Source organism: Lonchura striata, chromosome 4 (genome assembly GCF_046129695.1).
Source record: "Lonchura striata isolate bLonStr1 chromosome 4, bLonStr1.mat, whole genome shotgun sequence".
Classification (NCBI taxonomy): domain Eukaryota; kingdom Metazoa; phylum Chordata; class Aves; order Passeriformes; family Estrildidae; genus Lonchura; species Lonchura striata.
Genome location: NC_134606.1, coordinates 11,142,677 through 11,169,615, shown reverse-complemented (window position 1 = coordinate 11,169,615; position 26,939 = coordinate 11,142,677). Strand labels below are relative to the sequence as shown.

At 39.5% G+C, this 26,939-nt stretch overlaps 1 protein-coding gene across 2 annotated transcripts in view; it reads right to left on the bottom strand.

Moving 5' to 3' along the window:
- The window catches only part of AFAP1 (actin filament associated protein 1), a 112,487-nt gene continuing 85,548 nt past the window's right edge, over window positions 1–26,939 (bottom strand). The window contains exons 8-18 of one of the 2 annotated variants that reach the window (XM_021550755.2): window positions 26,050–26,134; window positions 22,698–22,847; window positions 19,499–19,710; window positions 17,947–18,092; window positions 14,379–14,496; window positions 12,715–12,972; window positions 10,814–10,928; window positions 9,440–9,604; window positions 8,679–8,869; window positions 7,798–7,959; window positions 1–3,421 (exon numbers count right to left, since the gene is read on the bottom strand). In XM_021550755.2, coding sequence (XP_021406430.2) covers window positions 3,395–3,421; window positions 7,798–7,959; window positions 8,679–8,869; window positions 9,440–9,604; window positions 10,814–10,928; window positions 12,715–12,972; window positions 14,379–14,496; window positions 17,947–18,092; window positions 19,499–19,710; window positions 22,698–22,847; window positions 26,050–26,134 — 1,629 coding nt within the window. In that variant the 3' untranslated portion in view covers window positions 1–3,394. The remainder of the gene's footprint in view (window positions 3,422–7,797; window positions 7,960–8,678; window positions 8,870–9,439; window positions 9,605–10,813; window positions 10,929–12,714; window positions 12,973–14,378; window positions 14,497–17,946; window positions 18,093–19,498; window positions 19,711–22,697; window positions 22,848–26,049; window positions 26,135–26,939) is intronic. The other variant, XM_021550756.2, reaches the window with a different exon arrangement.

Below are 26,939 nucleotides of genomic sequence, written 5' to 3'. Positions count from 1 at the left end.
CTTTATTTGACAGGTAACTTTATTAATAATGGTCTCAGATCTGTCGCACCTACCAGGTGCCAGTCTTTTTTCACACTTTGCAAGACTTTCTGAAGAATAAACTAGAAAGGCATAAAGTTAGTTGAAGCTACTAAGACACACATTTGAAGGTGGGTCTATTTTGGACTTTTGTTGTTTGTTTTTTTTTAACAGAATTGTCCACGAATGTGTGTAAAAAGAACTTAAATACACTGAGAAATACAGTAGAAAGGCTATATTTACAGTCAATTATAATGGGCACTGCCAACATATCCAATAACAAAAATAAAACAAAACCTTTTTTTCATGTTTCTATCATGCTTTTTTTCACAGAGATTTTTTTTTAAATATGATTTTGTTTTTTAAAAAATACAATAAGCAAATAATTACATTCTTAATATGAGAACATTATCATACAACATACGCCCTTGGCCAATTAATTTGAAAGTGTCTAACAAAACTTGATACTAAATTAATATTCTCCACTTGAAAAATCAAATTGCCACAATTATCTCATTTAAAAAAACACCCCTGATCCCCCAAAGTTACGATCTGGGTTTTTTATAAAAAAAGCATCACCCATTTAAAAAAAAACAAACAAAACACACAATTTAAAAAAAGCACCTGGTACAGTAACAGGCATTTGGTGAGGAAGCATAAGAGTAACATTTTCTTAGAAGACATAGAAATGGTTCAAAATACAAGAGTTTTCCTTTAAAACAAAAGTCATGCTGCTCTATGGCTGAATTTGCCTGGTGATCCTGGAATCAAAAAACAGTGAAAAATACAAGTTCTGTTGCTCTTTATTAAAAACTGTGCAGCAATTGTGCTATTCAAGGCAACAGAGTACATTTCACAGCACAGAGACTGGTCTATAGAGAGGTTATTTCCCAAGCTTTTTGGTTTTCCTCCTTTCAGAATCTTGGCTGTTACACAGAATAGACTAAAGTGGCTGTGGCTTTGTGGAGCCTTTGCAGGAGGAAGAGTGAAAGAAGTTTAGTTTGGGGGCAGCCCCTGTGCAGCACTTTAGGGGCTCAGGGTGCTGAGGGAGACCTGCACCTACAGCAGAGCTGAAGGAAGGCTGCACCACACAATTTCTGTTTGCCTGGGCAGAGATTTACACACATCCATCTCAGGCCTAGATTAAAACCTGTCCTTGCCAAGGAATTTTTCTTTCTTTTTCTTTTTTTTTTTTTAATGGGATAAAGGGGTGGAAAGAGACAATGCCAATATTGGGTAAACATGACAAGTGATCTGGCTTTTGACTACTCTGCATTACTTGATGCGGGGCCACTTCTTAATGGCAACTGTTACATCATTGCTAACACTGACTAGAAGCCTAATTTGCATTATAAATATGTACAGATATAAATTAAATATTTATTGAAATATACAAATAAATAACTTAATTTGAAATAAAAAGCCTAAATGAATTTACTTTTGCTTCAAATTTATTTCTGCTATTATTTATGGGGATTTGACGCTGTTTAGTCTGTAGTCATACAGTATAGAATGTGCCCTCTAGTTAGAGAGTTAATAAGTGACCTAAACTAATATTAAAAACTTGTGTTGTCAGTGAAAACCACACTGACACTTGCTTTCCTACTGTATCTGCATTCCTCTGGCACTTGGTACCAAGTACAGTCACAAGAAGCAAAGAGCCTTTTCTCATGTTGGGCCCCATTTCTACACTGCTAAGGTCAGTGGGATCCCTGGCCCTAAATGCATTTGGGAACAGGACACAGCCCTGTCTCCTGTCAGATCTTTTTGATACATCTGTGCCTTCACATCCCACAAGCTCCTGCAGGAAGTCCTCTGGCATCCAGCTCAGCTGAGAATCCCAATGCACCCACCAGAGTTGCACACACCCTTTCCTAAAGCTAAGAGATAACCTGCAGGCTTGGCCATAAAGGGATGGGATCCTTGATAACTGCTGTCTTGCCAACTTCTGTGATTTTAATTGCAGTCTTAACTAATTATCAAGACTCCAGCCCTAACATCTGTGATTAAAATACTACTCATATTTTGAGGTAATCTTTTAAATTAATTTTCTACTCCTCACGGTTGAGGAGGAAAAAAATATTGAGAGTATGATTGAAAGCTCTCCAAAGGCCTAAAAAAAAACAAAACAGAAAAACTTAAAAGAAGCCATCTTATTATACATTCTCACCCCAACCCCCTTCTGATTTTTTAAAACCAATCTTGAGATTTTGAAGGGCTTCAGTGGCAATTTACTGCATGTAATTTCTCAGGAATAACATGGATGGAGACAAAGAAAAACAGATTTTTATAATTTTACAGACTAAAATGCAAGATGCTGTTTCCTAGTAAACAGAAATGGACTCCTAGTTGAGAAAATCCCCAATTATTTGTTAAACTGTTTATAAAATTATTACCTTTTCAGTCCATCTTCCTCAAAAATAATAGCTGAGGTCTGAAAACAGACAAAGGAAACTAAGTACAGCAGTGTTCTATACCTCAAGTTTAACAATACTATATTATAAAAAACAAAACAAGACTGACTGCATAAGTTGTTCTGAGTTGCCATTATCTGTCGAGAACTAAGTTCAATTGTTTTCTTTTTCTTCTTTAAAATGTATAGAAAAGAAGCAGTATCTAAAAATACCTGTTAGCCTTTTAAAAAAATCAGGAACAAGTCACAGTTCAAGAACATGACCTTTGAAAATGACTGATGCTTCAGAAGAGCAATAAAGAGAATGTACAAAAATGCATCTGTCTCCAAGTTTGGCAGCTTTTTATCTCCCAATGACAAAAGCATCTGTCTAAAAAGTATCCCAAAAACGCTTCACCAATGAGTCGTTGTCATTGCAGAGCTGCTGGGCCGGGCAGGCACTGCTGCTTCTGCGAGCACATTTCTTCAGGTGTGTTCTGCCATGTGAGCAGCCACCAGCAAAGCCCTTGCTGATGAGTTAGAGCTGCTCTGTGGCAGAGCTCAGAAGGCAGTTTTAACCTGCAGGAGTCAAGATTTCACACCAGCCTTCAGCAGTGTTCTGGCTGTCTGATGCACTATAATTAACATTGCTGGTTCTTTGCTGGTTCAGCAGAGTAAACTTTCAACTGTGACTTTATGCTCCTTTTTAGTTCCTATGGTTGGGGTTTTTTTGGTTTTCATTTTCTTTACCAGTGAAGTTGGAAATACGGAGTTACAGCTAATAAAAAGGGGCACACGTAGTTACACAGCAATACAGTAGAGGGAATACAGGCAAATTAGCGCCAAGCTACCATTAACTTAACAGAGTTCTAAAACTTCTTATGTTTTATCACTTGATGTGACCTTCCAGGTGAGTCCTTTGCAGCCTATGTCTTGGTCTGCAGTGGGTAAGGCCTTTATGGAAAGTGTCTGGCTTCATTATGTTTATGTTCCATTTTTCATCTCCCATTCCTGGAAAGGGGGGAAAGAAAAGATAAAGAAAATGTTAAAAGAAATCAGGCTGTTTCACTGAAACCGCCGTATCTGCTAAGCCACAACTGGGGTCAGTAACAGTTTTTTCATTAACTTTACTGGATTCAGCCCAAAAATTAGTTAGGGAACGCTAACGAGTAAGTTCTGATAGTCTGTGCACAGCATTCACCCTTTCACAACTACATACAGCAACCTATTTCCTAGTGCAGCACAAATAAACCATGTTTGTATTGTGCAGAGAAGACTTCTGAAGCAATTCACACCCCACAGCTGGTGTAAAGCACTCGGCTCTCCCTGAGTAAGGGAGAGGCTGATTTAAGCACACAGGGTTCTCTAAATGACTCATGTGAGACAGCAGGAAGCCCTCAATATCTCTCAGAGCTGACACCAAGTGATCCCTTTACTGCTCTTCACTTTTCCTATTATAAGACTCATGGCAAACAATAAATTTTTGGCTAAAAAGAGCAACTTAGCTGAGAGACTAACAGGCAGGGTTAAGAGAAACAAGTTTGCATTGCATTTGTTTGCCTTATAGATATTCCAAACTGAACTACTGCCTGGCAAGCTAAAGAAATTGCTTTGACTTTCTGTGCCTCGGTTTCCTCACCTGTTAGCTGGACACCATCCACAGCAAAACATGTAATCTATAATGCTTTTGGTCATATGTCTCAGAGCAAGGTATTGCCATTTCTTTTGCCACGTGAGTGAAAATCATGAGATTGTTACAGCTGAACCCCCAGGTCAGAAAAACTCATGGCTATGGAATGACACCTACCGTGTCCTAACAGCACACGGGGCAGAAGGGCTGAAGCAGGATGGACATGCACACTGTACCCCTCCCTGAATGACACCTTACAGCCATCAGGAACTACTGAAGATCCACAGAAGGTGGCCTCTGGCTCCAGCAATCCCCTTGGAGCAAACACCCAGCTGCTCCTCGCCAGGCTCGGGGGCTGCAGATTCCTCTCTGGCCCACCAGAGAGAGACACTCTGCAGGCAGCCTGCTGACTTGGCTCCCAACCTGAATTCCTGAATTTAATACTCGTTCCACAGCATTTAAGAGCTCTGACTGAAATCCATTACTTATGCACGTAAATAGCTGTTTCTGCTGCTGAAAGCAATAAGAGCATTAGTTTGGCTGAACAGCTGTGTGACCACAACACCTCTTCAGCTGTTGTAAAATAACAGTAAAGGTCACAGTTGATGGCTGCTTTAGCAATGTAAGAAAAAAACCAAAAAACCCTTGGGTTTAAAGGTAGACAATAATTTACTTTGTTTCTAAACTTGTTTATTTTTTTTAATTTAAATGGTGCTTTTACTAAAATTTAGTATATTTTAAATATTCAGTTTTACTCTTCAAATTATGGTAATTCTAAAGTTAAAACACAATACTGGTAAAAATTAGATTACTTTTAAAACTCTATTAAATGTATATTCTCTATAGATATGCTACCAAAGCTTTAAAGGAAGTCTCTGGCTAAGCAACTGGGAGATTTTTTTAAGTGTTATATGAGCCTTGAAAGCAGAAGCTTCTTTTGCAGGTACAAAAGGAACTTTTTCTTTCTTTCCACTGCTCCTGCAGGTTCAGACCAAGGAAAGAATGTCTAAGTCAACACTGACAGCCTGACTAGGAGCTGAGATACTGGGACAGCTCCTTTTCTTCTCCAGTCCTTGAACACAAGCAAGATGTAAGATGCTGACATTCACCAGCCCACTACTTTCAAAAACAAATCAGAAATACTATTTGGTTTTAGAAACTAATTTGATATTTAAATGAATATGTGAAATGTTTAAATAATTGCTGTACAGCAAGGATATTTGAATCTTTTTACTTCTCTAGGACTACTGACGCAGAATATTCTTTTCCATATTTTAATTGGAGTCTCCATTTCTAGCCAAGTACACATTAGAGAAAATTGCAATTAAAATGCCTTCTGGCTTCTTGAAAATATGTGTAATTAGTTTCTAAAAAAAAGTTAAAGATACTTGCAGAAAGAAAAGTTAAAAAATTCAAATGTATGTATGCATATGCATGTGTATGTACAGTGTGTGTCCTGAACAGCCAATCTCCAAACTGCTGCTCTTTCTTATACTTAACACTAGATCTGACTTACTGCTTCTCTCTGTACTCCCTTCTAATGTCAGTGCATCTAAGAGGAGAAAGCTTTTGGTGGCAGAGCTTCCCAGCCTGCTGTCCCAGGTGCCTGACGTGCCAGCAGTGCAGGGCACAGCGCAGGTGCCTGGCGAGCACGGCCGTGACTCCAGGCTGGCTGTGAACACAAGGCTGGCAGTGACAGGCTCCGTGCAAGGAAAAGGCCAAGAAGGAAGGCATTCGGTGCATTCAAACACACCCCAGGGGGAAGAAACCATATTCTGACATTTTGAACGTTTACACGACTCCCTCATAGCAGCAGGAGATGTGCCAGGTGCTGGAGAGTCAAGCGCAGGCACAGCCGCGGGATCTGTTCCACTCCCACAGACTGCACTGACATCCACGTGTGGGGAGCCCAGGCCTGCTCTGGGGTACTCACGTGTGACACCCTTTCCTGAGCCACATCTACGAGGCCTGGGCTCACTCACAGCTGCAAAAGGCCAAAGAATTGAGAGCCAAATTCCACCCCCGCACACGTACAGCGACCCCCGAGCGTGGGGCGTGCTGCAGATGTGCACCTGATGGCAGCTGTGAGAACAGATTGGGTTGCACTATCTAATTCAGCAAAATTTCACTCTTAATATTTAGTACATGAGGTTTTAGGGAAAAAGCTGTTAAAGCTGAATTGGATACTTTGAGTTGTTTTTTTCCCAGCATGGGAAAAATATGCTTAGTTGCTCCATATCATTTTTGATTAGCCTAATCCTATATCCAAGATTTCTCTGCCAAAAAGCTTGACCAACTTATTGTGCCATCCAAAGCACACTGACACCAAAAAACACAGCAGGGTTTTTCCTATATGGTATGTGCTGAGCATAAGAAATGTACAACAGGAAGGTATTCTTTACACCAAAAATGTTTAGGTTTTTATAATGCCTTGGTTTCTCCAGCTGTAACGATTAGATGTCTGGATTTAATGTGCCTGACCAGCACAAATCCATGCTCCCATCTGCAAGGACTGTGCCCTGCTAGACCACATTCCCTGAGTATTGCTGAGCTGACATCCACATCTAAGACAATGTGTACAGTTAGAGATGATATCATTATGGCACAAATTAGGCTACAATGGGAACACGCAGATAAGCTTTAGAGCACATAAATCCTTCCTCAGGTTTGAAACACAAGCTGCAAACTTCAAAGCTGATTAGAACTGAAACCTATTAGAACTGAAAGAAACTGAGTGTAATTATTCTCGGTTGGGTTTAAATGAATCAGGCTAACTGGCAGGAAAAAGAAGTTTATTCTCATGCAAAGGGGGTAGAAGAAGGGTGAGAAAACTGTCACAAATGGTGTATCAGGAAAAGTAACTCTATTATGATAATTTAATAACAATTATTTGAGATGCTGATTTTTCAGTATCTACTACATAGGTTCCAAGCTTATGCTCAGACACGGGAAATGTATATAATCAATGAATACATGTAATAAAAGTTACTTGAAGAAATCCCAGTACAGAAGACATCAATGAAAAAGGGAAATAGCTGTCACGAACAACAAGTGTTTATGGTTATTGCTATTTAAAATTACAACTAGCAGTGAACTACTAAATAAACAAAAGCTTGGGCTCAACACTATTACTGTCACCCTTGGTTATGTGTTGCCCACATGTTTATGCTGCCAGCAAATTCAGCCCAGAAGAATGGTTATACAAACCCCATTTAAACTAAACCACAAAAATTAGAAAACAGTAACAATACAAGAGGACAGCAAATTTCAGCCTGGTACTTGCAATATAAAATAAAAGTAATTCAACTTTTACTTTAAATGTACATTGAGTAGCTACTTGCACAACACATTGTCATTAATTACAAAGTGTATCTATTCTGTTCTTGCAGTGGTTGGCAAAGATCAGATCCAATTTGTGCCATTTCTAATCACTTACTGTAACAGTGCTCTTTTAATCACTTCTCTGCTATACAGAGTAGTGGACACATGGACTGTCTATACCACAGGCTACTTACTTTGCAAATTAAATCTACAAAGGAAAAATTCCATGTTTTTCTACAGAGAAAAACATGGAATCAGAGTAGAGTCAAATCTGTCTCCCAAACTTACTTACCAATTCTTCTGCAGAAGGTTCCCCAAACCAGCAGTATTTATGTACTAATATGAGTAATTTAGATATTTGCTTCTTAAGGCTAAATGAGACTTTGTAAAAAAGTACAAAAAAGCAGAAAGAAAACTAAGACATCAATGCTCTCACCTTAGCTTTTCGAAGGACATGGCCTCGACATGGAGAATTGTTTGATGAGGGAGGTCGCTTCAGAGCTGCTGCGCTGTTCACAGGGATGGAGCATTCAGTATCACTGGTATCACAGCTGGAGATTGGAGAGTTCTCCAAAGTTCGGTGCTTGAAAATTGGAGACTAATAAAGAGTGAAAAGCCTATATTGAGTTTTCTCCAAGCAGTCACACGTGCAATATTTTCTACTTTAGATTCAGAACTGCAGAATTCTATTTTAAAGAAACTATATTCATAATAATGATTAATAAATGGAGATTAGAACAAAAGAAACAAAGCAATGTGCATGTGTGTTCTGTGATGAAAACTGAAGTTTCTTTTCTGTTAAACAACTATGGGTCTGAATAAACAACTATGGATAATCCAGAGGAATGGATGTGTCCCTCTGATCTTTCTGTGATGGCTGCTTCAGACACAGATCTATAGCACAAGCCAGGACTGCCAAGCTCCATCCTGAAGGTGTGAGATGCAGCCCTTGCAGAGTGTAACACAACTGACAGGGCACCAAACAGGTCTTCACCACTGCACAATGACTTGGTGCATTGAAATCTCCCTGGGCTGGAGCAATGTCTCAGTTCCTGCGCTTATACAACCACTGAGGACAAGATGTTGGCTTTTTTCATATTATCCTAACATATCCTGCCTGTGATTCCCATGTCTACCTGCTCCTTCTGCTGCAGGAAATGTAAGTAACACAGAAAGGCATTTAATTCTGCTCTTATTTCTCGAGCTTAATAAACCATTATTTAACTCTCAGTTCCTACTCATTTTTGCTGGAGCTGGGAAGGCTGAGCACTCCCAGCCCATGGTACTGGGATTTGCATGTTCAATGGCTTTGCATACCTGTGGACTTGATGTTCCTGATTTGGGTTCAATAGCCAAGCCCAGTGTGATGCCACCAGCCAAGGCTTTCTTAAGGCTCTCCTTCACCTCAGTCAGCTCTAGCTCCAGATTTACACGTTCAGCCTCTTTCTGCTTACACTCCTCTTCCAGCTTCTTTAACTTGTCTTCAAGAATCACTTGGGTCTTCCTGCCTGTCATTCACAGCAATTTTATTATTTCAATAATAGTAAAGTTAAATTGATACTTAGAGAAATTATTTTCTTTCTAAAAAGTAAGGAAACAAGGTGTCTACAAATCAGTAACATGAAAAAAAATTAGGTACTTTACATAGAACACTTTTTTCATGTAAAAAGTTCAGTAGCATAAACCAAATGCCTTCTATCAAGTGACATTCCTAGATATCTAGTCTGGTATCAAATCAGTATTGTTTTCTTTATTTTTCTGCATCATGAAAATATAATTAACTAGTGCCAAAAAAATTATTCCCATGTCCTGCTTATCTGAAATTCTCACCAGTGTAATTCCTTTGGTATGTGTATGCATACATATACATATATAAAATAAGTATGTACATTTGCACATATCTATTTTTATCTTATACATTTTTATCTATATAGGAAGTAAATACAGACATTACAGAACACAGCAGCATCGGAACCTAGTCTTGTTTAGGGTGACATGTCTTCAGCACAGAATACAAAGCCGTTTGGGTAACTACCCAATTCCCAGGTGAGAATTTAGCACAAAAAAGCACCTCCTACCAGCATTGACTTCAATGGCAGCACGCAGATCTTTTCTTTCTTTCCGGAGCTGGGCCAGCCTGTTCCGAAGGGCTTCTTTTTTCTTCAGCAGCTCCTCCTCTTTGCTTTGCAATCTCTTTGCATCTGCCTCCACACGATTCTTGCCGTACTTGTACTGCTCTGCATCTGCATGGATCAGATTGTAGTTAATTAGGGTTTAAACTAAGAGCACAACTCTGAACTAGTCCCTGAGACTCAACATGACATGAAGCATGTCATGGCTCCCCACAGCAACTGGATGTTCTTCAAGGCTCCCTTCCAACCCAAACCATTCTATAATTCTATGGTTGGAGGAAAAGGTTTGGCCTTCCTCTTCCACTGGCTCTTTTTCAAGGTCCATGCTTTCTGCCAAGTTCTGCAGCACAGCTACATCAATGATATGGGATAGAGTTTGTTCTTTGTATTTACATGAGGAAAATGAGAAATACCAGTTACTTGGTAGCACACTGGTTTTGCAAAATGGCCTTGCCTTTCTCTGTAGTTCAGAAGATGGAAAGGAGGCTCCTCTCTAGCTATGAGCCCTTCATTTTTAATTGGGTGAGAGGAAAAACCACCTGCTTGTCCTTTTGCCTTTCATTCCTACTTCAAGTGCACATCTTTACTCACCTTACATAAGAGAATATAAAGATGTTCACACTTCTTCGATGCTTGACAGCTTTCTTTTTCTAATTTCCCATACAAATGCTTTCATTTCATGGCTCACACTATTTGTGGTCTAATTCATATCCCAGCCCCCTCTATAGCTCTGCTCCAGTTGCAGACTCAAAGAAGATGGGTCAGCTAAGAGATCACTTTGTCTATCACATATCTGAATGCACACTCTATGGTATGAAAACATTCCTGACAAAGAGTAGTTAAGCCAGTTTTAATCAGTTAGAAGCTATTTATTTTTGTCCGAAAGTCTAACACTGATTTCTCTTGTTGCCACTAAATCCACAGCTTCTTAAATAAGGCTTCATTGGTAAGTCCACTTTTGAGCACCACAGTTACATCAATACGAGCTCCTTGTCCTCCTTTCCCAACAGGAAGATAGAATTCCTCTCTGCTCCAAATGAGGAATCATCCTTTTTTCCTTGCTGTCCTCATGACTTTGCAGCAGCCATGGGTTCATATTTCATATTTATCATCCTCCCAATATGACAGGCACCCTTTTCTCGTGTGGTGTGGCTGGAGTTAAGTCACCAAGACTCCTGCTCAGTCTTGGCATCCCCTCCTCAGCCTCTCAGCCCCACAAAAACCACACTGGTTCTTACCTTGCCTGCTAAGACAAGAGCTCTTTCAGACACCCTCCTGACCCCCCTCCCCAGCGAGGCAGCAGTGAGGACAGACACTTACTGGATGCAGTGCGCTTCACACAGGAAACTGTTTCAGATTTCTTCGGCTGGCTATTTAAAGTTCTTGCTTTTCCGGCGATCCCATTAGTAGTCACAGGAGGCTTCTTGCCTTTAAACTGTTTGAAAACAAAAGTACAAATGGGCTCCAGCTATTCCCGTGCCACTGGCATTACTTTCACCCTTTCATCAAGGGCAGAGCTTGACAGAAAGCTGCTTGCTACATCAGAGAGCCTTAATAGAGCACATTGATTGAGCTGGAGACGCGCTTCCTCCAGAGACGCCTCTGGGAGCTGCCTGCTCAGCAGCAGCCGTGCCAGCAATCACAGGATAACAAGGGGATGAACTCCCTGTTTCTGGTGGCATTATGATTTCCAAGGCATTTAGAACCCTGGCATTTACAGCATGAAGAAAGCCACTGCAAAGCAGAAAATGATGTACCTTTGAAAAATTTTTTACAGTAAAGACTCTTGAAACACAAGTTTTTCAGAGTTAATTTCATACATTAAGACCTACCAGGGTTTGCCACACAAAAATTCAACATTGTTTCTTATTTACTGTATGATCTTGCCATTATTGTGGTGGATTTTTTTTGAAACAGTATGATTATTACATGTTTTTAAGAGCTAGGAGTTAACATATCATTTTCCCCTTACACAACTTCTAGCTACTACTTAAAAGCTTTTCTTACTTAAAAAAATCCTCTCACATAATGGCCAGATAGGCTCACAAGTTTGGCATCTCATGTTCAAGGGCTTTCCATTTAGAGGGCTCACAGCAATGAACTGAGCCCTGGAAAGATAACACTGTCCTGACTACTCATAGTGTTTCCATGGAAGATGCTCCAGCCAAGCACAGGGCATATGTGTGCCATGCTCTGTTGTCCTGCTTCCAAAAGTTTGTGAGGGCTGAATTGGGCGTGCACTGAGAACCTTGCTACTGCAGTAATTTATTGCTCATGTCCACCTCCAATTCTGCAACTGCACTGAATTCCAATATTCCAATATGAAATTTTTGTAAGGGTTAAGTCAGTTAACGTAATAAGGTATGATAGGTACCTTGTACAAGGGAAACATTTATCTTAACTGCTCCATGTCAGATTAGATTGAAAACCACACAACACTGTGATATATTCACACTGTGATATATTGGTTTAAGCCAATGACCACCTTTCAGAGACCATCTAAGGGCTCTGAGAAGGTTTCTGGCATGGCTGTGAGCAAAGCTTGCTCTGCTTCCCTGCTGGGTTGTGCCCATCTGCTACAATGCTGAGCTCACAAGACTTCGTCTGCTCTGGAGGTTCGTGTTTGAAATACTACAAAAGCCTGTAGTCACCCTCAGAAAGCAGCAGACATAGGCTTATTTTCTTTTTATGGGAAAGAAAATAACAGGCAGTAATACGAAGATGGTATATACAAATATATACAACATAATTTACTAAATATATAACATCAAGTTACGATATATATGCATATTCACAAAATATATAACCATATATACATATAAAATATATAACTACACAATATATAGATTAGTACAATTCTGAAGAGCCAAATTTGCTGTCACAGTCAGGTCATATGCCAGCTATATTTTTTGGTTTTTTTCCTATGACATCTCTGCCTGAAGAGCCAAAAGATAGCTAGACATGCATTCAGGTTAAATGTGGAAGATCACATTTATTTTTTTCTTATTATTCACCATCTGTAAATCATCAAGAACATGTTGGCAAAGCCCTTCCCAAGTACCGTTACTTCCACATTGGAATTTATACCTTTGCAAACCTGCTTCATTTGCAGCGGGCTCATAACTAAACTCCAGGCACTTCAGTACTAACACTAAGGGACTCTAATAACCAGATAAACAGAACAAATAAACAGCTTTGTTAAGTATCAAACAGTACAGTACCTGCGAGCCAGATCCCCTCCCCACAGCAGAGGTATTAGTGACAGACTGAGCAGAAGACAGATTGGATGAGACAGGGTATTTGTAATGGTTAGAGGAGAGTTTGTCAGTGGATAACCTATTGGCTTTCCTGTCAGCTGGCGGATAGCGCGCAAAGATTTTTGGAGACGGCAAGTTATCGTACAGGCCTGCGTTATCATAAAGCATCTCTTCTCCCATGCTCCTGCTACGAGAAGAAGGAAAGCCATCTTCTGGTTCCCACTGCAACACACACACCAGCAGTTAGTGAACAATGCACCATGCAGAGCCTCCTAAGTGAAATTAAAACATTAGTGATGCTTTGGACTCCAGCAAGCCCTCAGTGCTTAGTGAGCATACCCTTACTATTTAAACCATTTAGAAAGTGGGGGAGGACACTGTGTGGAAAGCAAGCACTGCGTTCTGTGGCTCACAGCCTCAGACCTGAGTATAAGCAAACCTATCACCATGACTGCACCTTCAGCTGGTAGCTGGAGCACCAAGGGGGCACAGGCAGACAATATTAGCACAGGATTACATCTGGTACATGAGTTGTTAAAAGTAATACAGCCTAGCAGTTATCAGAAGCCAAGTTTTTTCTAGCTTGTTTTTTTAATTTCTTCAGGCTACATGTCTTTCCCATGAATATTAGCTGCTGGTATGCTAGCACATTTTATTTGACAGAGATTTATTATTCTAAGCTACAAGAACTAAAATAGCTCTTTTTTTTCTTGTTTAGTTTTTAGAAAAATTGAAAGCTCAACAATAGTACGCCAGTGGTTCATCTTATGAACCTTAAAAGAAACCAACCTGACTGCTAAATACCCTTCCTTAATCCATCCTGGCCATGGCAATACACTACTCAAACAAAAGCTTGAGCACATCCATGAACTACACAAGGACTGCTCTCCACACAAGTGATCATGCACTGTTCCCAAGAGAGGATTTCTAATATATTTTGGACATTACTGACGAATTGGAGGACTGAATGTCCAGTCCATTTCACACTTTGAAAATCTTAATTTCTCTTGAGTTTGCCCTTAGTGCGGCCTTTACACAACAGCCCAAATTAAGAGCTGACATAGGTTGTAGCTCCCCTGTAAACCTTCCTGAGGACTCCATATTGCTATTGGTTAGCATGCACTAGATGTTAAATGCTATTACGCATCTGCATACGATCAGCTCTGCAATTTATGAAGATGGAAGTGACCACTGTGGTTCTCCTTTGGGATGAGCAGCACTTGCAATCCTCAGGAATGCAGCTGCAGAGACTGAGAAGTGTTTGGGTTTTAGTGTTTTTTCAACAGACATCAAAAAGTTCCTGGTGTAACTGAGTCCTTAATTTTGCCCTTTCCAGCGTGATCTAAAAAAATACCTCCTCAAGTGAGTATTATATTCAAGGACTTGGCAACAAATCATCAACAGGCAACTGCTTTCTAAATGCACATTGGCTCACATGCAGGCTAATGTAAACAATCTGTCCCATGCCCTTATATTCTATAGGTGTGAGAGGAGTTTGCAACCACCGATCAAAAAAATATGAGTTCATCTGGAAACTGCCCAGTGAGGATCTTTAGATAATATAATTTTCAGATGTCCACGCATTCAACACATGCAAACCATTTGTTCTGTGCAAATTCAACTCTTACCGATCCGTTTATGCAGGGAACATCATCGTAATGAAGTGCCATTCCACTTGGACAGGCGTAGCCATTGGCAGCGCTCCCCCGGTACGGATTTGTAGATATAACCCGCCTGTTCATGAAACTGAATAATGCAAAGCAAAAATAATAAAAACCAGCTTAAACCTAAGCCTGAATGATGATACAGTGGTATATTCCCTGTGCCTGATTATGTAGCCTGGAAGCACAGAGCTTCTCACTTTCTGCAGGGCAGTTTTTCTTTCTTTGCTACTCACACACTGCTGCTACAGCCAGTAACACAACATATGTTCCTGTTCTCCATTCTTACAGTGGGGATATATGACTGTGTGAAGGCCAGGAGGGCAACAGCTGTAATTGCTCAGTGGCATGTTTACACAGGAACCTGCTGGTCTCTGTTACACACCAGCCGGACAGGGTCCCAGAAACGTTCCCTTGTTGTCTGCACTGGGGAGAAGCAGGTGTTTCTGTGTGCATGCATGCTCAGGGGGATGCAAACTTAGGAAATGAGAAAACCAAGAATAAAATCCAGCAAAAATTTGAAAAAAAACCCACACATAATTTCAGTGACATCCAAGTTAACATATCTATAAAAATTTCCTGAATAATTACTTCCTCAAAATCTGGGAATTCTTCTTTTCTGTATCAAGACTTTTGGCTGGCTATGGCACTATGCTTCACAACTCTCTATGGGTAATTTTACATGCAAATACTCTATATGCTCATTCTTGCTCTGTTACACATGGTGGACCTGAGTCCTCTGGAAACTTCAAAAGGGATACACATATATAAAATATATTTTAATTTCCCCCCCCTTATTCTGTCCCAATCAACACTGTTGCTTAATAATGACTCCAAGGATGAGTTTGCCATTGTAGCAACAGCTGGAATTGAATAAGGTATAGAGTGAGATCCAAAATAATTCCATTCCTACAGTTTCAGGTGTACATAAATGGGAAAACAATGTTTTCCATCCCAAACAATGGAACTATTCAGAGTCTGTGCTGACATTCATAAAATATGATAAAGCACTTATAAAGCAGAGAGGGTCTTCTGTAGCACTGGCAGCAGCTCAGGAATGCTGTGGTTTCAACAGTTGCTTTCTTTTGGCTTTGGAATAACATGGAGTCCATTGAGTTTCTCATTCAGAGGGAGAACTGGGGCTCACCTGAGCCATGGGAAACCTGTGCTCACAGGAGGGACAAACCTGCCCAGCTCACTGTGAACCCTTCAGGGCAGTGTGGGGATGGAAAAAACATTAGACAGAAGCTTTTCTTACTTCAAGCAAACTAACAGAAGAAAGCCCAAGGAAAACCTTATGATAAAAGTGTTTTTAACTTTATCATAACTCATACGCTGTTAGACATTATTAGAGGGCTGCATTTGTTACTGTTCTTAAAGAAGAGCATTAGACAAGTGTTTCTGGTTGGTCTGAAGAACTGAGTTTGGAGTTATTGCTCTGTTTCTTTCTAGTTAAGAGGCTCCAATTACAGCAATATATAATAACCATGTCTGAAAACTAAGATATTCTTTAGCATCTGATGCACCTGTAGTTACTATTTCCACCACCAAAGGAAGGCAGGATTTATCTCAGTAGTTGCAAACAATTCAAAATCATTATTTCAATAACCCTCATTAATCATGATTTCAGGTGCATCCATGCAAGTAAATTGTATTCAGAAGCTGCTAGAAGGAAAATGGAGAAACTTGCCAGGAAGCACTTTTTTGTTAGCTTTTCCTCCATACAAAATGATTTAGGTGAAGGAAATTGATGGGACTATTAATGAGGAGCTGATAGTTTTCCAACGCATCAATCTTAATAAGTGAATAACCAATAATCTAAAGTGACTGAGCGATAAACTATGCTTTAATTATAACTGCATTTAATTTGGAATACTGATATTCATTCCATAAAGGGCAAATGTAGTAGTTCATTAACATTTAAGTACCATTGTAATTTTATCTCATTTTCTAGCAGTAGTTGAAAATCAGCAGGCAGCTACTCTATTGCTTATCAGGAAGCCCTCACAGGCTCTTAATGACACCCAATGAATTTTAATTAATTCTTAACAGGGAAATTCTGCTATTTTGCAAGTTGTTTGACACTGCTTTCCAACATGTGGTCTAGTTGCATATGTTTTTTCACTTGGCTCCAATTAGTACCACATTTGTGCAGAAAAGGAAATCCACGCAGAATTCAGGGGAAAAAGGTTACCATTCTATTTCTCTTAAATGTGGTTATTGCTAGATGCTGACTGAAGCAAAAATACATGTCAACACAGGAAAAACTTTTTGGGCCCTATTAACTTCTAAACAAGTATTAACATAATCTGAATGCTAAGAGCATTTTAATTCTATCAAAATTATTTGGTTTTCACAAAACCTCACTTGTGTTAACACTGAGTCACTTTGATTTCTATCAGAAGTCATTCAAACTGGATTCTGACTGAAGCTGGGCATTTTCCCTTGTTAACTCCTCTTAGAAGCTTGCTAATGGCAACAGGATCTTCTTTTGGGAAACTCCAAAACTTTTTCCCTTTTTTCCTTTTTTTTTTTGTCCCTTCATTTTCTATCTGTTTAAAGTCATGATGGGCAGATAGGGTGTGATTCTCTCATGTATTAAGTCACACAAATTCCAAATTAGTCTAGGGAGTGTCATCTTGCAGTGGGATGAGGGATGATGCCTTTGCCAGCTGTCTTCTCAGGCCACCCATTTCCTGACCACGGGGAACAACTGCAGCAGGGCATCCCCCTGTCCCCACTGTTTCTACACTCCTGATCTATAAATCTCATCTAGCCAAGGAAAAACAGTCTTTTCCCACCAAGGGCTGCTTTAGTGCCTCAAATTATTTGAAAATGTAAATCACTGTATCTGCTAAGTATGCAATTCTCCTTTTAGCTCAGGGATCAGTAATGGGGAATTCACTTGATATCAATTTGCAATTTAAACAGTTTCCATGCTGCACCTTCTAGGCACATTCCCTATTTTCACCTCTTATATTAAATCCCAAAAATTAACTGAACTGGGGTGGGTTTGATAAAGTTTTTAATTAATCAGAAAGAATTTGAGAAGGAAATGCTGGTTATGTGACTGTCCAAGATTTAAATTTGCTATACACTGTGAGCATGCAGCATATAATATACAACAGGCTGTATATTTCCCTATATGTACAGCAAATACAGCCAATAAATGTGAATTACATAGCTGCACATTTCAGAATATTTGCTCTCTTCCAGGAATAGCTCTAAGACTTTAGGTAAAATAGAAGATTAAAATATAGTATTTGATAAGGAGACTTACTGTAAAAAATCAGTAAAGATTTGAGTAAAGCTGCATAGTTTTTATGCACAGCTGCATAAACTTTTCCAGAACTTAGCAGGATTCCAACGCAATAATCCTGAACACATCTAACATGCTGCAATGCTGAAACACTTCAGGAGTTCAGAATCTGGCAAAGGGGGAGGTGGATTCTGATAAGTAGTGCTGGCAGTGGAGCTAACACATGGATATAAATTCCCAGAGCACTGGAACAGCCGGGCAGCCCGACGCGCTCACCAGAACGTTTGTTTTGCAGCCTGGATGACGCTCGCCGTCATTTCCACGTCGATGTAGTCGTAGTGCAGAGCTCCAGGGTCTGTTGAAGACCCCGTTTCTGCCAGCAAAATTCCTATCCATCTGCCCATGTCTTCTGAGGAGGAGGCCTGTGAGGAGAGGGAAGGAACGTAGGTCAGGTCTTTGCTCTGCCACTGGGCTGAGCATTATTGCAAAATGCGCATTCTTCTTGGTTGACAAATTGCTACCACATGGATGAGAGGCTCTGGTTTCGTTCTGCTGAACTCTTTAAAAAACCCAGGATTTCATATTAAATCTGCTTTGCAAGAAGGAGGGCACTTTAACTAAGCTATGTGCTCATCAGTTATGATGTAATACAAAGTGGGCAATCCACTAAAAAGACGAAAAAATAATCATTTAAGGCCAGCGGATTTAGATTCAAGTAATGCTTATTTTAGACTTCAGAATATTGAAAGCTTTAACATAATTATTTTCTTATGTTAGGCTGGAGGATTTTTGGATAGCATGACTCCTGAGAAGAAATTGTTACTGTTAAACAGAAACAAGAGGGAAGAGGGAACAAAGTAGTGAAGAGATTTTAACATTACTTTTTGAAAAATTTTGCTGCATTTGTCTAAAGCATGGCATTCATCTTCCTAATAACAGAAATAAAAGCATTAATACTATTAAAATAACTTAAGTTTTTTTTATATGTTGCTTCAATTTATCAATTCAGAAGTTAAACAATAGCAAAACAAATATTGAAGTAGTGGGGTAAAGGCAACAATTTTTCATTAACAAATATAGTAGTTTCTAAATTTCTTATTTTTATCTATTTCATTGCTTTTCACAGTTTCTTGAGCTGTTTTCCAGACTTTCAAGTTCTCTGAACTGCTCTCAGATAACAGGCTTGGCTGCAAGGACAAGAGACATGATGTGTAGTCAGAAACCCAATCCGGTCCTGCCACTGGAAGTAGAAGGTTGCCTCCTGCTCATTATACTTGGCTTTAAATGTCCTCTCATTTCAGGTTTTACAAGATGATGAATAAAGCCCCTATAGAAAAAGCCTGAGTCAAGAGACACACCAGGCTGCTGGCACACTGCACTTTCTGAAATGCATAACTGTATTAATACAGACACAGACTGAGCAAAAGGAGTTTCCATAAATAGCAGACAAATGAAAGTTAGGAGCATTAGAGCCTTCATCAACAGTGATCCATTATTTAATTATTGCTAAGTTATTTACCCAAAGTAATTATATCCCTGATACAAAACCGTGCCTAGAGAAGGAGCAGGGATATTCTAGTACAAGGCCAAGGGGAGGTCAGTGCAGAGAAAAGCATTTAACTGAGAAGATTTCTGAACTACATTTAATCTCAGCTCTTTCTTTGTCTACAGCATTTACAACTTCTTTCCTCCTTCCAATATTTATTGTTCAGCTCTGCAATAATATTATTCCAAAGATTTTTTTTTTTTTTGAATGGACAGACAGGCTGTATGTTAGTGCTTCTCTAATTCACCTTGTGGGAGCTGCTAAAAGTCACAGCCATTGTACCTCAAGCACAGCGACCTCCTGCCCGTTCCGGAGCAGGCGGAAGGTCAGGGGATGCTTTGAATCCAGCCCCAGGATGACTTCACAGCCCCGGAGTGGGATAGAAACAATGTGTGTCTTCAGATCTGTCCTGTCCTTGTGGAAAATGAGTTTATTGTCCTTCACTCGGCACCAGCGCTCACGCCAACGGTTATTAGAGAGCACGTTGAGATATCCTGCAATAAAATGAAACGTGAGATATTTTACTCGTCGCTTTTTTTGAAAAGGAAGAAAAAAAGAAACTTACTTCTCAGTGTAATGCTAGCCTTTAAATAACTTGTTCCTCTTCTAATAGAAAGCACAGATGGATTTTAGGGAAGACAAGTAAATGACCCTGCCCCACTTCTTTTAATGAAAACTTTCACTGTGCCAATAACCTAGAAAAAGCATATAAATATGTGATCCAGCTCATGTGCAAATGGCTGTTCTGTGTCAGTCCCTGCAGCAGCTGCATGTGTAGGAGCACACAGCGTCCCCCGGACTTCAGAAAGAGTGGGAGAGGAACACTGAAAAAAACCAGTTACATACACAATGGGCTCACTCTGCCTCTCTGTGGGCAATGACTTGGTAACTGTGGCTGGCCAACTTTTTCTAGGAGTATTTTTACATATTAAAATATAATTTTCTTTGGAAACCACCCACTTTTCTTATCATGCTCTATATCAATAGAGTGTCTAGGCATATAATATCATTAAACAGGCAGAGTTTTGTGGTTTTTCTTCTTTGTGCCATAGCAACAATCATTCCGGACTCAAACATTACAATCAAAGCAATGCCCATTTTTCCTGCCTTAGTATAGTTTGGAAATAGGGAAAAAAAGCCAAACCAAAACCTTTTCCTTCTGCTTCTACATTACAAATGGTACATGAATTCAGCATGTTGCTGCTTCCAAACATTCTACGAAGAAGGAAATAAATGATATCTTGCAAAAGCCAGAAGTGAGGTTAAGAAGTTTTCTTCTATCTCAGACATGATTTTTATTTCATCCTGTTGGAGAGCTCTCTCTTTGGTTTTCATTAAAACTATTACTTATTATTCATTTTTCTAGCTTTTCCTTCCAACATTACGGTTCCAATGTCAAAGTGTGTTCCAACAGGATATAGCAGATCAGAATTGTGCACATCTTGGAAGGTGCTATAAAAAATGAGGATGTGCTTAATTCTCTGGTTTTGGCTCCTTGTGATAATCACACTCTTCATCTCTCCTCCCTCCTCCTGTAACAAAACCCTTTATCACTGTGCATTGCATTACAACCCCTAGAAATAAAAAAACCCTTCCTATGAAAGCCAGATACAGCTTGTTTTGGAGTCCTTTTTCTCAGACAGCTTTTCCCCTCTGCTTCCAGTGCACCTCAACCTCTCAGAAAAGCTCTTGCAAAACTTCCTGCTTCAGAGTTGAACTACACAGGATCCCACTTTCCCCCCCCTACAAATCCCTGCTTAAACCTTCACAAGCTGACATGACCAAAATGCCTTGAGTGTGTTCCCTTTGGGACATCAGCACTTCAGCTCAGTGCAGGCAGTCCAGGAGCAGTGATGGTGTAGGCAAGAGCTTTGCCATGACTGCAGGGGCAGGTGGGTTTTAGTTTCTATACTAGCTGGGTGACAAATGCAGCCCTGCTGGGATTTTCCCTTTCTTCATGGGAGGTAGTGCCTTCCAAAATGTAAAAACCTTCAACTATGGAGCAGCCTCCCAGAGGGCACTGAAGTGAGCCAAACTGCTGGTGGTGAGAAACTCCTTCTAGCAAAGACTTCCTGCAATGACCAAAGCCTAGACATTTATATATTTTCCTTTAAAATCTGCAAGTGGTGTTGAGTAGAGCCAAATGCAGGCAAAGAGTAACGGCTGAATCTGTATTTATGTCCAAATCCAACCTAATGATAGAAATATAAGGAATTAGACTGTACAGCTGTGGTTAACTTCTCACATAATGCAGAATAATCAACTGAGTATGAGAGCCCGGAAGTTTGAGCCCTTATGGAGGCCAGATGCTTTGGACAATGCATCTGGCTGGACACAGCTTTTCCCAGCTGTTCTTCTGGTCAATAAATCACATCTGTACTTAGCTGATGTACAGACACATATACATACACTTACTTAATCAAAGTTTGCTTATGTGAATGATGCCCAAAGTGTGGCTTGAAAGCCACCTGTAATCGATGAAGTTCTCTCTGGTGGTCCACAGACCTGCTTCCATCACCTTGGACAGGCATCTATCACACTTCATGCTCCAGTCAGCTCTGCCAACTGCTCCCTAACCACAGACTTCTGGGTTTCCCTAAGTTTTTCTAGCCAATTAAAGGGTAAAATCCAAACTCAGAATCTGGTGCAACTGCTTCAAAGCTTTCCAAGGAAACTTGTCTTTTGAAGGGATTGGGTGAAGGGTGAGTTCAATCTCATTCATGTGTAAGTGTTACCTAATACTAGAGCACCAAAAAATAAACGGGATAATATAAGTACATTGCATTGTTTTAAAATATCAGAGCTGTGAGGACATCAGCTAAATGCATTGCACAACATCTTCAATTGTGAGCAAACCTTAACAGCTATGACACGAAACACAAGTACTTTCTGCATGCCTTTTTATACACTTCCTTGTGCACTACAACTGTCATATGAATTGTCAAAATTAAGAGTTAAAATAGCTTACTAGAAATTTGTTACTTAATTTTGTCCAATATGTACCACTTTAGGAATCCAAAAGTAAACTCAAATCATTTTGGCTGAGTCTAGTTGACTGCAGTCTGCTATTCCATAAAACCTTAACCACAATCTACTATAAAAGACCTAATAACTTTCCAAGAACCTTCTTCTACTTTGTAGCCTCATTTTATTTCATAGTTCATTTTATAACCATCTGTTTGAGAACAGCACTTGTTTCTTTATGCTTCTTGTTCACATTTCTCTTCCTCCTCTTCCTCACTTCTGCAAAGAGCAGTGATACCTGAGCCTGTATTACCATTTTATTTAAAAAGTCAAATTCTTTTAGTCTCTTTGCAAATGACAACCTCTTGATTACTCTTCTTGCAGTCTGGGTGCATCCTTCCAATACTGGGGGAAGAATTATTACAGTAAAAGCAATTTTAGAGAAATTCCTAGGCTAGAATGCTATAAAATTTTAATAGCAATGTGCACTTAAGACTCAAGGAGAAAAACCACTTACCACATGTTGGAACATCTTCTTCAGCTGATGAGGTTTGTTCGTCTGTTGATGGCTTTTTCTTTCCTAAACCAATGATCTTTGTTATTTTTTTCCCTGTTACTTTAGTCACAGTGCCCTTGGCTTCCGTTTTCGAACTTTTTTTCCTCTTCACTATTAAGAAAGCAGAAGTGCATATTTAGTAGTGTGTGTACACCAACCAATAGAGAGAACCTGAATAAAAACAGAAGTTCAGACAAAAAAATCCTATGCAAGACAAAAGGAAGAGCAAAGACAAATAATTGTACAAAAGTTACAGTTTTCAACGAGACAAATTCTATATTCCCTAGTAACCTCTGTGTTATAAAAATTATGGCATTCTGAAGGATAATACAAACAAGAATCAATCTTGCAACTTTATTCAATCTAATCAAGCTTCAAGTCTCTTTCCACAGCAGTCGTCATCTAATTCAGGAGCATGACTGAAGTACCTGTATATAAATTTAGCTCATATACACAGAAATAAAAATCCAGTCAGACATTTCTTCATTGTTTTCTTCAATGTTCCTAAACATTTTTCTCAAAATAATTCAATAATTAAGTACACAAAAAAGACAGGATATTCTTGCTGAGAATAATTACTTCTTCTGTGTACAATCAGGTTAAGAGATCTTCCCACAATGGACATTTTAGAAAGACAAGACTTATGAATTAACTACTAAGAAATTAGTGGAATCGGATGAATATTCAATAGTTCTAAATTGGCATTTTTGTGACCATTGGAAAGAAAAAGCTCTGTTGAAAAGAGATATTTTGCTAACATCCAGTCTATGCTTCCACTAACTTCATTTGATACTAGGAATATTACCACTCTGAAGCAGGTTCAGCTGCTGAATGCAATATGGCAAGGACTATGGATATGGTGTTTAAAAGTGCCTACCTGATTAAAATAATAATACTTTTTTTTTTTTTAAGAAGAAGAGTTTCTAAGACTAAACAGATTCAGAAAAAAACAAGCCTTTTATTTGCAAAAGGAGAACTAACAAAATAAACTTCAGAAGCTGCATTCAGTGGCCTAAACTGGATACTGGCAACAGAGCAAAAGTCTCTGCTAACTGACAGGGCAGCAAAAATTCCATCAACTTGCCCTGATATGTGATTTTAATGAACAATTCATTTAAATAGTTATTAATTGAGCTTCTCTGTCTTTATCCCCAACATATCAATTTCTTTTGCTACAGGGAGCGCTCAGTGGTTATGGACTCATACAAACTGAGGAAAAAAGGACATAATGTTCACATGAGAAATGACTGTATGAACTGATGAGCTGGGAAGAAGAATGCATGGCAAATAGAGAAGCAGTTTGGGACTCACCATGGGATAATTTATCATTTAGTTTAATTGTTAGCAATCATGGAACATTATTTAGAAATTGCATCTGTAGCCAAGACTGTAGAAATCTGCCAGTGCTGAGGGAGAAAGGCAGCTCTGCAAGTGCCAAAGGCTGCCCCCAGCCAACTCCAACACACCCAGGTCTAATTATCTCTTTCAAGGGAAGGGTGTTCACAACTTACACTCTTCTCTCTAAACATGCAACAGGCTCCCTGCTGGAGGGAGGAAAGCCACCCATCCAACCAGCTCATGAAGCCCTGCCTGGGGGCACAGCACCTGCCTTTTTCCATCCCACGCAGCAGCAGCCGAAGGCTGACTGTGGCTATTGAGGGGCAGATGAAAAGCACTGAAAAAAGCCAGAGACAGAAAATCTCATTTCTGTGAGACAGAAGCCAAAAGGAATCATTCCCACAAGCATGAACAGACAGTGGAATAAGCCCATTCTAGTGTTTGTCTTTCTGTCCTGTGTTCCCTTTATGTTGCTGGTTTTTCTTCCTTGCAGAAATGAGAGGCAGCAGAAATAAGGCCTTCATGACTTAATCTTTTTGAGTCTAGAGAATATACTAATTGCCCAACTGCCAGTGATTTTTTTTCACAAAAGCCTTTTACTCTCCCTTCCTTCCCACAGCAAAGCAAGCAGCTGGTTTAGAGCAGAGCAGAGGCTGGTGCCAGCTGGAGATGATAATTCTCTGAAGCCTCGCTTGCCATGTACTCCCTTAAACACTTCCTATCCATTTCAAAAATGCATAGCATAACTTCATCAAGGACACTTCAGTCTTCTTGCAGTCATTAATGCCCATAATTTCTCCTACTATGTATTGAAAGTCAATTTTCAAAAGCCAGTGGTATTTTAAATTACTCTCTTTGAGGCACCTAAGCTGGGCTGCCTTTCCAGCTGCATCATCACACTTCTGCAGGGTACCTGAGCCACCAGGTATTTCTGGACATGGTGGTCAACACAGATTTTGGGCCACAAATTATTCTCCACAGGTTTCAGAGTTTTATGAAATCTTAATAGAAGATTTTAAAATTAAAAAAAAAAAAAAAAAAAAAAAAAAAAAACAGTAAAAATGTACCACAATCACAAACCATGACATTGCCCCATACTGTTCAGAGATCTGTATGGCTAGGAAATGCTGGAAAATGACCCAGAGAAGAGATAAGGGACAAGATCAAAAGGTGAGACAGTGCTGGCACCAAGGCCAGTATTGACATTGTGCTCAGTGCAGCTCATGTTACCCTTCACTTAACAGCAACAGAAAAATGCTTTATCCAATAGCAAGGTAAGGAAGCCACAGAATTTCTTCTGCTCTGTGGAGAAGAGAATGGGATGGGGAAGAGAGCATAAGGGTTGGCTGTATTAGGAATAACATGGCCAGAACTCCCTCTGGATTTGAGATTTACCTTTGTTAGATTATAAGGACTACAGAAAATGCACGACTCCAAAGTAGCATATGCAAAATTACACATATGTACTCAAAATCTCACTGATATTGCATGACTATATATTTTTTAATATAAATAATCATATGTAATATGATAGTTTATATATGAAGGTATCTGTGCACATACACACATATATTAAAAAAAATATATATATATACATGGTTCTTTCCTTCTAGCTTTTAATGATACCTTTTTTGCTTAGAAGCTTTGCACCACTATTTATATTGCCACTACAAAGTTACTAAAAAGCCTGTTACCAGCCTATAGTGGTTGCCCAAGCTCTGAAAACATGTATTTTTGAACACAGAACAGGCCAAATCAAAATTTCTATATTCTGTTTCCTTATACTAATTATATTGATTTTACCTGCACAATAACATCAAATGTTGCTGCCAAAATTGAAGGAATCCTTCTTGACATAGCTCAGCTTTCAAGTTAAACAATCCTAATAAAACCATTCAAAAACTTTACTGTTTTGGAACGATAAAAGTGAGGTATTTCCATTTCTCTAAGCACACATTACTTACACCAGACATACCTTGTTCTTTACCATTGCACACAGTAGTGATGCCATTTTCCACAGCACCTTCCCCATCTGAGCTTGGCCTCTCAAACGACAACTTCTGCAAGGGGCAAAGAGATCAGCTGACACAATGTTTGCACCCCCATAAAGTCAAATGCCATGAGTCCCTTCAAAAATAGACTTACTATGAAATTAAACAGACTTTCAAGCTCTCATCCACTTGGAAGAGAATTAGGAGATAGTAAAAATGACAGTTTTAGAGGCTTTAGAAAACCACAGGAACAATAAAAAAGTATATATTTGAAAGTGCATTAAAAATCAGTGAAATATTCATAATCCACCATATGTATTTCTAGACTATAAATAAAATAATTGCATGTATCAGATATGAGTAGTGTGAAAGCTGTATCTTTAAAAATGTGCAAGAAAGGCTTTTGAAATGAATTTTTAGCACTGATTGTTCTGTAATGGTTATGCATGAGGTCTGGGTTGAAGTAGATAGAGCTCATGACAGCACAGTTTTGATGACCACATTACTCAGAAGTGGTGAAGCCATGAAGCAGATGTGCAGATTATCAGAAGTCTGGGCTGTCCTGGAACAGTTCCCAGGACAAAAACAACAATGCCACAGGCAGTGGTGCCCTTCCACCACAGGGGCAGCACTTGCCATCAGGAACTGGGTGATGAAGAGTCTGTCAGTGAGATTTTTTAAGCAGGGGCTGCAGAGACATTTGCTCACATGGATGCCTCAACCGAGCAGTGCTGGTAATGCACCAATCATTCACTGCAAAGCTGCTCACTTCCCTAATTTGTGCTCTCACATCCTGCTGAGTCAAGGCAGTGGAGTAGCCAAGCACCACGTGTGAGTAGCCAAGTTTCTCTACTGAGACAAGAGTGCTTGGAAG